The sequence below is a fragment of the Ambystoma mexicanum genome, chromosome 7q, assembly GCF_040938575.1.
Source record: "Ambystoma mexicanum isolate Mex_15411 chromosome 7q, UKY_AmexF1_1, whole genome shotgun sequence".
Lineage (NCBI taxonomy): Eukaryota > Metazoa > Chordata > Amphibia > Caudata > Ambystomatidae > Ambystoma > Ambystoma mexicanum.
The window spans coordinates 751436374-751449278 of record NC_090941.1 but is presented as its reverse complement, the minus strand read 5'-3'; the positions used below and the strand labels follow the sequence as shown (position 1 = coordinate 751449278).

The window sequence follows — 12905 nt, the reverse complement described above, 5'->3', positions numbered from 1 at the left end:
AGTACTGAGAGAAGGAAGAGATGACTAGGAGTAGTGAACACTGACATGCCATTTCATCACTGTAGCACTGAGACAAGGAAAGGCCTACAAACTGGTGTAAGGATCAGACATGTCCAGGAGTCCCTTAACTATGGGCAAGTAATTGAGCCAGAGGACTCACACCTGCAACCTATCAAACGGTTGCAGGTGTATAAAAGGTGGAGCCAACAAAGGGAATGGAGAGACTAGCAGGAGAAAAGCCGGGCCAAGCTTTGCAGACCTGAAGAGGGAGAAATACTGTGAAATACGCCGTCAAAAAAACGAAAGGAACTGTGGCGCTGGGGCCAGGAGAAGCCATGTGAAGGCCACCCTGGTGGGAGCCTCACTGGTCGGTGCCTGCAGCAGGAAATCTGATAGCTGTAACCTACCGGCAGCGTCCACCGTGAGAGAGCGGAGCTGCCGACAACCCACAGAGAGAGAAGAGCAAACTGCGAGCGGGGACGCAATCCATTGGGAACGCGTATGCATAGCCATGCAAGAGAAGACAGCTGCCCGGAGGAAACGCCAGGGATGGGTGAATGATCATAAGGGAACACTCAAACCGGGGCACTCCTGGGGGCTTTTATGTGGCAGACGGGAATGCTGAATGAACGAAAGATGATGCGCAAGATACAGTGAACCAAAGTAAATGGTTGTGATGAATACTACTGTGAGCATTGAGACAGAAACATTGAACTATTGAATGCCTTACTAAAAGAAAGCTTTTGACAAGCATATGAAAGCCTTTTGATAAACCAATGCACAGAAACCAAGTTGGTGTTAAGAATACAATATAGTTAATTTAAAGAACAAATATGATGAAACACAATGTAAAGCAAGTATGGAACATTGCTGAGGAATGTGAACACTGTGGTGAAGGGAAAAACCACCACGAAGTGAAGCGAATGAAAGAGCTAATTTTGGCAAAGTCCAGAGACTGGCAAACAGGAAAACAAGTTGTGCCAAAGCCAGAAGGCTGGAAAAGGGAAAGCGAAGTGAGTGTGAACCAGAGCACAGGCACAGTTACAAAAGAACCTGTGTGGGCAAGCCAGCCTAGGGTGACCAGCTGCAAGACGTGTAGTGGGTGGACAGTGTGGTCCGACAACTGCACCTAGATGGGAGTTACCCTATCTCTGCAAGCCAAAGAAATACATGTGCATGAAAGATTGCTGAAGTGAAGCAGAAAAAAAGCAATCTGTATGAACTGTCAAACAAAAAGAGTGTAAAGTTGACTGGTTTTGAATATTGAGAGACTGAATTTTAGGATAATTTGGAAAGTTGAGTAAACTGATGTCTTGGGGAAGGGAAACCCAAGACCTTATGAGTTTTAGTGAGGCCTTGGGGAGAAGAGAATCCTGAGGCCATTTTCGTAACTTGAACTTAGGGAAGGGGAGCTGAAAACCAAGCCTGGAACTGGAAGAAGCGCAGAACTTTATTTTGAACACTGCTTCTTCTATTACTGACATCCCTGCACACTGTTTAGCCTCAATTGTGAGGGCAAGTATAGGTTTTTGACACAGACAGATTTGTAAGTTTAACTTACTGACTCAGACTTTCCTTAGTTTCTTTAGGTAGGGAATCCCACCTTAGCATAGGGCAAGTTAGGCCTTTAACCAGTCGGACATTTAAGTTAATGAATTACCTTTGTTTGAACTTTGAATCTGTTGACTGTGTCGTACTTCATGATGCCTTCACACCAGTCATTGGTAGATGGCGCCCCCAAATCACAATGGGGTTTTCTCGATACTTTTCCGATTAAAAGGCTAGCTACTCCTTCCCAATTTCCTCATATACTTTTGAATACTGCAGGATCTGACCAGGCCCTAGGATTGGACCTGGAAGGCATGAACAAAAAATATTCTGATCGTTGGGTTGACTTGGGGCAGAGAAGGGCTTGGCTGGAGATTATGTCCAGAAACTGTACTTTGGTGGTACCTGTCTTAAATCTGCCAAGCGGTCGGTCCATCTAAATGCCCAAAAAAACTATACCACTGACAATTCAAGACATTTTCATGAGCCTCTTGGAAGAGATTCAAGGGTTTACTCCAAGCTTGCGAATGTGCTTTCATACAGGTTCATGCCTGTAGGAGCTGTGCTCACATGGTTGAGGACACTACTCAGGAAGGCAATACCATGCTGATTCCCCTCCTTGATTAAGGTCACACACCCCTGTCTGATAGATGGAGGGAAGCACCATAGATAGGTCCTTTGATATGCAGTCGATACATCCTACTAACACAACTTCAACATTCGTTTGCTATAAGCGAGGAGAGAAGTTCTGGTGAACAACCTTTTTTTTTTTAACAATGTTGTCAAATTCAAGCTTATGATATTTCCTAGAGCTCACTTTTGAATCTCCTGTGGGGATCTCAGAATCAACTCCTTCATTAGTCCTGCTAAGAACATCAGAGAAAGCTTGGTATGAACTTACCAGTGATTTGTCTGCATACAAGAAATCTATGGGCCACAGTGGGTCTTCCTTGCTACCAAGTCCCTTAAGGTCAGAGGGGCTGTGGTTAAGACCTTGATCCAGCAAACAGGACATACCAGAATACCTGTTAAACAAAACCTAAATATTATTTCAAACAGATGGTTTGATTATATATCACCAGCTTCCCATGATCTGCTCCGGCTACCAGAGTGGTTCTGTTTCCATTACAAGGTGGCCATCAGGGTGTGCGAGTTATCATTCGTGAAAGCAGTACTACTTTCAGGGGTTTTTCAAGAAAACCTTGCAATCTTCAGATAAGGCTATAGAGGAGGCAAGATCTAAAAGCACATGGGACTTCACTTAGTGGTCAGATGTCGTGCCTTTGTATATACTGCTTTGAAGTTATTTGACATCTTGCCAAGTATCTGTAATATCCAGTGTTTAGTCTATGTATGCTTTCTGCAGTATGCCTTTCATCATGTTATTTTTCTTCATGCGATAACACCAAGTGAAGAATCACACCTACAGAGTTTTATACCCTGGTTTTAGGGAGAGCATATGCTAAATGGCAAGGTTATTTATGAAGTTGAACTTTTGCACCTGTAGTCTTTAGGTCCTTTCCTGCAGAACTAGGACATAGGAGTTGTATTGAAACCAGGATAACTTCCAAGTCTGGAGACCCTGAGGCAGGACACATTTTCTGACACCTGCATGCATTTAAGCAATATCAATAAGTAAAAAAGCATACAGTAAATGTAGATTTCCCACCTCAAATGTTTTAAATACAAAGTATTATCGCACTTGACAAAATAAACACTTAGTAAAAGTCTTCAGTATTGCTCATTTTCATACTCACCTTTATTTTCTTCTTTTTCAATGGTGTCGGTGGGCTCTCTTTTTTACTGAGTCGTGTTGTTCTCTCACGTTCCTCAGTGTCTTCTAACTTTCTTTTCTTAGATGTGCTCCTAGACTTTATTTGATGTGTGTTGTCTTTCAGAGGTGTAGTACTACCTGTGTTGGCAATGGAGGCCCGGGACAAGATCATCAGCGTGTGTGCAGCCATGCTGACACTGTTTTCACTTCCTGCTTCACTAGCGGGGCTGCATCCTTGGAACTCTGGAGTAGCAGGCAGCAATATAGCCTTAGGAGTGCCACCTTCTTCACAGGGATTCTTACATGTAGGTGTCCTGACACTGTCCAAATATGCCACAGCACAACTAGGTGTTCGGGGTTGGGGTAGATCTCCTGAATCTGGTGGACTTTTCAACTGAATGTCCTGCAACATTTCCCCAGCCTGTTTTCGCAGTGGGCTGATTAGGTGAGATTTTCCTACTTCCTTCCTGGGATCATACGGGCTTTTTCGGATAATGTTGGGAAGTATTCCTTTTCTGCTCATTTCTTTCACCAAGGGCACTGTTTTGTCATAACAAAATGTAATCTGGTCCTGATTCGTCATTAGTTTTGGAGATTCTTGCTTGTGCTGAGGCTCTATGACCTGTGTTAGTTTATTTTCTTTGTTTGCACCTGAAGAAATGGAAACTCTGGAAGCATTAACTTCATTGCTCTCACCCACATGATTGCTATTACTTCCTGTTTTACTACTGTCGTTTGATTGCATGGTTTTAATGAATTTTGATGCACCAACAGCAGCCTGTAAAGAATGCAACAAACTGTCTGGCCGTTCTTTGTTTTGTGATGCAGTAGTTTTATTTGTGACCTGGCTACTCCCTTCATCAGAATCAGGTAAAGCAGAATCCTCAAAGCAAAGCACTCGTCTGTGACCTCCAGAGACTTTTGTGTTAGAACCTGGAGCAGTGGGTGGCATAAGAAAAGAACACTCTTCCGTTTTTTTTTGTCCATCTGTGGGTAGAATTGTCTCAGAGAGTTCTAATCTGAGAGAAAAATGAAACAAAATGTCAGTAAACTAAATCAACAATCTGATTTTATTTATTTATGTATTGGTCATTTATAACACGCTTAAAACCAGCAAGTTGTTTCTAAGCGTGGAATTGGGATTCAAACCTGTGTTGCGCAACATCGTCTGGCTTCCAAGACAAACGCGTTGCCCCATAGCTATCCTTCCTCCCCTGAGGAAGGCCTGAGATGCAATTGAGCATATCCATGAAAAGGTGGTGCTGCACAACCCACTACAATACATACAACAATATCTTCATGTAGTGTCTAAAATTATGTCTTATGCGATATGTCTTGTTTAAATTGCCATGCATTTCATTAGTAAAGCACTTGTCTCCAACTTCTGACAAGATACTGTATGAATATGAATGAAATTCAGAAGAAAGGATCACCATATTTGGAAGACCAAGATGAATTTGAACTGTTGCATTTTCAATAAATGGTGAATATTGGTGTGGGGAAGCAGAGGTAGGTGTGTGTGTGTGGTGTGTGTATGATTTCAAAGTGGGCTTCTAAATTACTAAAGCCAAATAAGAATTGTGTATGAAAACCCTTCCTTTGTAAAGTATAAGCTCACAATCTTATTTCAAGTACCCATATATTTGTACATAAATAGAAACCTTACAAATGCACTCATATATATATATATATATATATATTTTTTTTTTAGAAGTCCGGTGGGTAGCCTACAAGTAATTTGTCTGCCTTGGAATGTGACGCCACAAGTTTAAAAACCCTTGCCAGCCTAAATCCTTCATCCTTCGAAGTCGAGAAAAAGAGTACCACGAATAGGCAAAAATATAGATGCTGGTTACAGTGCTTAGAAACAGAACTGCAAGAAGCAGTATAAAAACCACCACATTATTATTGTGATACTTGTCCTGAAAGAAACTCAAAAACATTGTCAGGTAAACTTTGCTGATAGAAATGAGGAGATTGTTAATCTCTACTCAGGGCTGTGCAAACGAAAAAGGACACTACAGGCGGTTGGGGAAAAGAAATTATTTGCCTCATCAGGTAGAGCTTTAACAGACAATTCTAATTGTATCAATAAGGTGCATCAAATTCAGCAATCATAACAAACACTTGTGTAGTTAGTCCTAGAACATAAATATCAAGTGAAATAGCACCAAGAAATGCATCGTTACAATTTCAATGAAGCTTAAAAATGCATGTAGAATAAACATTGATTATTTAATTCCTCTAAATTACTCCTAGACATTTCATTAGTTAGGCCTCTTTCCTAATTTACTCATCTTGACCTGCCCACTACATGCCCATATGCCCATCCTATCCATAACAAGTATTTTAAGTGGAGAATCTATTTCATCAACCACTCAGTGCTCAACTGTATGAATATAGCTAAAGGGCCCCCGTGGACCGATTTTACCTCATAAGTCATCGTAAGACACCACCCACTTCTTTAAATTAATTCTCTAAGCAGACTCCCACGCCAGAATATTGCAACATTGATTTACACATTTTGTGCCAAGAAGTAGTAAATACTGCGGCAGAAGTATGTAATTTTGCATCATTTATGCTTCTTTCAAAATGGTCTAGGTAGATCCTAAACTTAAAGAATCCCATTTCTAATGTCCTTGTTGTACACCTCTGGATTAAAACCCCTTTCGTACAAAGGGAGTTCATTCAAATAAATGTGTGGGGAATGAGGCCAATTGTGCTGTGTGCATTGGATATCAGAAGTTGGCATGGTTTTGCCAGTCATATTAATTACATTTAGTTGCAGATGGGTAATATACTATATTTCTGAACTTTTTACCCATTTTGTGGCATATTTAAAAATGACAAATATTGCACTTTTTAGCAAACTCAACAATCTCAAATACGGACTCCAGTCTCCACACCAGAAAGCCAGCCAGTTTGTCCACCACTACTTTCTCAAAATTAAAGATCTCTGCCCAATAGTATATGTCCGCTGTATCATGACCACTACAACAGCTTGCAGCGTTATTGCCTTGCATTTATTGTAGCACAACTTGAGTAATGAACACTCACATTTCGTCTTACCTTCAACCAACTGGATGGCTGACAATGGAAAACAGGTCCAGATTTAAATTTCTTCTCCTGATTTACAAAATTATTCACAGTAAGGCACAACTGCATCTATCCTCTAACCACCTCTACAAGCCTTCTCGTAATCTCCCCTGTGCCTGCCCGACCATCCTTGCAGCAAGTAACCATCCCTGTGCTTCCTCTCACTTCCATTCTTTCCCCTCTTCTTGCTCCACTTGCATGAAATTCTCTTCGCCAGGACATCCGAGAAACAGTCCACACTGATTTGTTCAAAGCCAAATTGAATGCCTACCTACTTGCCTCGCAGTTATCCTCCTACCTAATCTGCCTTCGAGCTAACATTGTTCCCTCAACTCCAACCTGCATCTGTACCTCACTTTCTCTGCCTCCACTCTAACACTTCACCCGTCATGGTCACATCCCTAACGTAGCTGGCCGTATTTTCTACCTGTTGACTGTCCTTAATCTATGTAGGTCCACCCATGTATTGTCCCTGGACCCGTTACATTTACTCCCCCTGCACGACCTGGTCAGAATGTCACTTGAACTTACCCCATTTATAAGAAGCTCACTGCTGCCTGTCAAATCTGATATCTTATCTTTTGTAGGTTCTTTGCAATAAAAAGACCATTGTTCTTCTCTGTATATATAAATAAACATGACATCTGGGATAAAGTAGCACCTACAGCACGTTTTAAGGATATTGAAAGTCATGAGGAATGGGGACGAAGGCAGATGTAAAAATGGTGGTTGTGAACCTCTCAAGACGCAGACACGTTGCCAGAGATGTTGGTAACCGGTTAACAGCATGAAGTAAAATACTAGAGAAAATCCACACTGTTGTGAATGTCTGCTCAGCTAGACCTACTGTGGTTGCCCACACCCTATAGAACAGTGGTAGGCAACCTGTTGCTCTGCAAATGTTTTGGGCTACATCAACCCTAGTCACCATCATCAATGGTCAGGGATCATGGGTTTTGCAGGGCAAAACCTCTGGAGAGCAACAGACTGCCTAGACCTGCGCTAGAACATTGGAGAGCCAGATTCCCACTCTACTACATATTGTATGTTCCATCACTATGCACAAAAGTTACTACAAAACACAATCAACTCCATAGCACACTGTACCAGTGGCAGAAGAACAAACCCCGAAACCACATTTACAGAGAATGTATGCTTATTAAGATAACAAAAATACCAAACAAATTCCTTCATTCTGGCAATGGGCAATCTGATCCAGTGGCTTTAGCGAGGCAGGTGACAATAAAGGAGTTCCGCTCAATCTTCGTTCTGAGCTGGGTCAGTATCCTCACTTCCACCTTGCTCCATACTTCTCCCTCACAACTGGACTTTGACAACAGTACCTCATACACCTGTTGACAACCCCCCACTACATTCTGCATGGCAACCCAGTGCTTACTCCACCACTAGTGTCTGTCCATCTACTTCTGCGACATTCCAGGGCCTGAAATACATCAATAGGCCCCTAGGCAGACAATATTGTGTTCAGATCCTCACTATCACCTGAATGCACATCCACACCCCACACACCTGTGTGCATCATAGTCCCCTTACACCAAGGCAGATGATGCATTGGCCTTTACTCAATTAAAACCAGATTCCAGAGAGGGTACAAATCAAATTGGGGCTTTCTACCGCTCATTCTCCCAAATGTTGAAACCCCTGATGCTAATGTCACCATCATTTGGCTTCTCACCGCTCTCCAATCCAAGTTGCTTGCAAGAGTAAGCTGCAAATTCTCCATGATCCTGTTGCTCCTCTCTCCTATGGATTACTCTTTGGGTTGTGCAAGACCTTACAAAAACTCTTTATGCCACTTCTAGCCATATAGGCCTGCAGTGTCCTGCAACGTGAGTGTCAGCAGGGTTCGAAATTGCCAAGAGCTTGGAGCTATACATGCTCCTGCTTGTAGCCTAGTAGAGCCTAGTCAGCTTGATGCCAACAGCCCCAGGAGTTTTTCTGGACTCTCCATGCCAAATGGTCCTATAGAAACATACCTTTGTGATTGTAAATATTGGTGTTAAGGAATTTGTCTGAACGAGCGTTATAACACATCTAGAAGATATTTGAGCCATAATGGGCAATTATTTATGGGCATAATTGCCAAATATGTGGAAGTTAGATTTCCAAATTTGCGATGTACTACCACATAGCTCCTACTTACTGGGTGATGCAAGACAGCCAGGAGCCGCTTTTTGCTCCTGCTCCACAAAATCCTTATTTCGACCCCTGATGCAGCCTACTGTCCAAGACAAAAACACCCTGGATGCCCTTCCATTAAACACTTCCTCTAAGAAACAAATTACAAAGGTTTTAGTTCACATCAAACCTTTTGGATTAATAATCCACCAACACCATTCCAAAACTGCTCCCATGGTCAAACATACTCAACATTCCAACAAAATCAAGTGAAAACCTTTCCCAGGCCTATTGAGGATGCACCAGAAGTTAAAACACCTGTTGCTCTTTGCACATGTGGCACAATCCTCCACCATGCTGTTCATTTTTCTTATCCAAAAATGAAGCCTCAACAATCTCTTTGTTAAACAGCAGCCATGATGATTTAGATGTGCAAGGATAAGTAACCATTTGCATACCACTAGGAGGGGGAATGGGGGTGAGCTGAAGTCGAGAACCATTAGCCCTGCCACACTCGCACTGTTAGTCTGTTCATTCTCACTCCGACACCCCCGCTTGATGCACTCAGCCTGCATAATCTACATATCCTTTATCATTTCAGAATCCGACTATCCACAATGGCACCACAATGTATTCAGTGCAGATGACATGCTTATGTTTCTCACTCACTACAAACTCCTCCCTACTGGGCGAATGGGGGAATCAATAAGCAACAGGGCATTCTCTGCCCTGTACATACCTCACACAAACATTTTACACTTGTACCACAGTGGGCTAGCTTGCAATACTTGGCATGGCTAGTTCTATACCACGAGAGGTAAAAGGTGTTGCAGTTTTTATATTTTATTTTTAACACTTTTATTGATTTTATTTCAACAAACACCACAAACCAAACTTGCAGTACATATTATATCATTTCACATTTATTTCACTCAATCAGTGTCTACTGCTTCTCCCATGCCCTCCCACCCACTCAAGCCTACTCTCCTATGCATTCTATTTCTTCATCTTGCAGCGGGGGTCTCTCTCCTGTGTCCTCTGCTGGGTCTCGATCACTCGACCAGTCTTGCGTGGGCCCCAAACAACGTGGCTATTAAATGTTTCCAGGCTGTCAAGGTTTCAGCTTCCTCCTCCCCATCAGAATTACTAGCTTTCTGCCACACTGCAGTTTCAGCTCCTGGCCATTTTTGAAGGTTTTTCCACCACACTTCAATTCTTGGTCTTTGGCATGTCTTCCATCCCACAGTGACTCTGCGCTTCGCAAGTATGTATGCCAAATCTTTTAATTTACTTACATGCTTAAGTTTACGTTATCTGGGAAACCCTCCTATCAGGCATGCCCACGCTGTTTCTACCATTCTCTTAATCCCTTTTTCCTCTAGCCTATGTGCTACTTCTCCCCAGAATCTCTCAATTACTGGGCATGCCCAAAACATGTGCGCCATTCCGGCGTTTTCTTCGTCACATTTGGGGCACGATTGTCTTCCTACATTTTTTAATTTAGCTATCCTCTGGGGTGTCATAAGCCCTATGGGTTATATATAATTGTATTTGTTGTAGCCTTGCATTCCTTGACACTTTCTTATGGTACCCTTGGGCCCGCTCCCACATCCCGTCAGTCATAGGGGCACCCACTTCTTACTCCTAGTCCTGCCTCTGTTGTACCACTTCCTTTGCCACTTTGGACATCACTAGCTCATATATTTTAGATATCTCATGCCCTCCTTCTGCTTTGTCATATTTTATCTATGGTGGCGTCCGGTTGATCTTCTAGTACTATTTCGGACCATGTCTCTTTGATTCGCTGCACCACCCTAAGGTACGTAATATATTGTCCCGTATGTAACCCCATTTCCTACACCAGCATCCCAAATTCTTTCATCCTCCCCTCTCGCCATATATCTCCCATAGTTGCTATCCCTACCGGTTCCCAATGCTTCCTAATCATCATCATTAGTTGGCTTTCTTTTCCCGCCAGTGCAACTAGTGGCACTTGCGGGGAACACGGGATGGGTTCTCCATTGCCTGACAGGACCTATGCCATATTTCCCATCCTAGTATCATTTTCGGGCGCTCTTTCACATCTTCTTTGGGCAGCCACATCATTTCCTTTAGGAAATATGGGGCACATTCCAGTCTAAACAGCCTAGATTCTGTGGTTGGATCTTCTGATCACCATTTTGCCACGTATTGTAGTTGGCTTGCTTAGTTTGGCAGTTTTATCCCCCTTTTTCATGTGAATTTTGTAGCTTCCAAAGCGCAATTCTTTTCCTCGTCCCATGCCATAGGAATTCCCTACATATGCTATGTAACCTAGCAAAGAATCGCCTTGGTATCAGATATGGTATATTACCAAAATAAATAGTGCAGTAGTCTCGGTAGGACCACCATTTTCAACATTGCCCCTCTCCCCATCATCGCCAAGGGGAGCTTTACCTAAAACTTCATGCCATTTTCGATGCTCTTGATCGCTTTCTCTGTATTATGCTGGTGCTCTGCCTCCACCGTATTGGTAAATATCTATCCCAAGATATCTGAACGTGTTGACCTCCCATAGTTTTTGTAAAACAGGTAATTGTTCTAGCGGAAATATACATGATTTTTTGGGATTCACTGCTATGCCAGACAGTAATGCAAATTGCTCCATCACTTCCAGAACATATTGGAGGTTTTCTTCGGGGTAACGTAAATACAACAGCATATCGTTTGCATACAAAGAGACTAAGTGCGGTTCCCCTTGTATGGTGATTCCTATTACGTCGTACTGCTGCCTTAGGTATATGGCCAGGGGCTCTAGGGCTAAGATATACAGCATAGGGGACCACGGGCATCCTGGTCTAGTGCCCCTACTGAGTTGCCATCTCTCCGATATTATTGCTCCCGTTTTAACCCAGGCCAGCGGTGCGCTATACAATAGTTGGACCCATTTAAGATACCCAGGCCCTATCCCATAATTGGTCAGGGCTGCAATCAGCCAAGGCCATTTGACCGAGACAAAGGCATTTATTGCGTCTAACGATACAATTGCCATTTCGCCCGCGTCCCCATTCGCGTGTTCAATAACTATGTGGAGTCGTCTAAGGTTGTTGGATATATTCCTATTTGGGACATATCCGGTCTGGTCGGGGTGTATTAATTTATGAATAACCTTCCTCATCCTGTTTGCAAGGACCGCTGTGAGCATTTTGCTATCCTGATTTAGCATTGAAAGCGGTCTACATGATCTGCAATCATTGCCAGGCTTATTGGGTTTCGGGAGCGGTATGATAATCGCCTCCCTTAGGGTCTCTGGCAGCCTTCCCATTTCGTATGCCTCATTTAGCATTGCTAAAAGCGGGGGGAGCACCTCATTTCTATACATTTTATAAAATTCACTAGGGAGTCCATCGGCCCCCGGAGTCTTGCTGGTGGGGTGCTGCACTACTACCTCTTCTAGTTCTTCCAGGGTAATCGGGCCATCCAGCTCCTCTCGCTCTTCTGCACTAATTTGCAGCAAACCTATGTCTCCCAGTGTTTCACTTATTTTCCTGCAATCGCTTCCCTCTTTATCTCCGTATAGGAGTTGGTAATCTACGAATTCCCGATTAACGCCATCTTGTGTGTCCACTATGCGCCCATCTTCCTTCGTTATTGTTCTGATTGTGAGCCTGGGGGTCTTGCTTTTATATAACCATGCCAATGCCCTCCCTGGCTTATCACCTTCGGCATTCTGTCTCTCTTCTCTATGTACTTTTTGTAATTCAGATTACACAATCTGTCCCAGTGTCCTATACATTCCTGTTGCAGCCCGAGTATTGTTTCATTATCTTCCTTGGTAGTACCTCCCCTTCTTAACGCTGTTTCTAATTATTTTTCTGCTTCCTGCAGTTCAATTAATATCCCACCTTGCAGTCCCTTGGATTTAGCTATAGCTACCCCCTCACTACCACTTTAAAGGCTTCCCATAACGTACCAGCTGTCTCAACACTGCCAGTATAGATGTCAAAGTAACTTATTAATTCTTCTCTCAAATCCTCCCTGAAAATTGTATCTTTCAACGCCTCAGCTCTGAGGCGCCACGTTGGTATCCTTGCTCTTGTGGGTCGGTATTGCCATTTCAGAACCAACAGTGAGTGATCCAATAGGACCCTCGCTTTGTATTCCGTCTGCACTATTTCTGTCATTAGCTCTTGTGCGGCGAACATATAATCCAGCCTAGTATGCAAATTCTGTGGGGCAGAGTAATGCGAATACGGTCTATCCTGCAGGTGGCGCACCCTCCACGCATCCTCAAACCCGAATCCGTCAGCAGTGTCTGCAACGCTCTGGCCGCAGGGGTGGGTCTGTACATTTTGCTATCCGATCTGTC

General features: G+C 43.1%; 1 protein-coding gene across 2 annotated transcripts in view; it reads right to left on the bottom strand.

The window, feature by feature from the left end:
• Positions 1-12905, bottom strand: part of NPAT (nuclear protein, coactivator of histone transcription) — a 1036854-nt gene that overhangs the window by 75582 nt on the left and 948367 nt on the right. The window contains exons 18-19 of one of the 2 annotated variants that reach the window (XM_069640445.1): positions 3306-4341; positions 2450-2573 (exon numbers count right to left, since the gene is read on the bottom strand). In XM_069640445.1, coding sequence (XP_069496546.1) covers positions 2535-2573; positions 3306-4341 — 1075 coding nt within the window. In that variant the 3' untranslated portion in view covers positions 2450-2534. Of the gene's footprint in view, positions 1-2449; positions 2574-3305; positions 4342-12905 lie in introns of those variants that run through there. The other variant, XM_069640444.1, reaches the window with a different exon arrangement.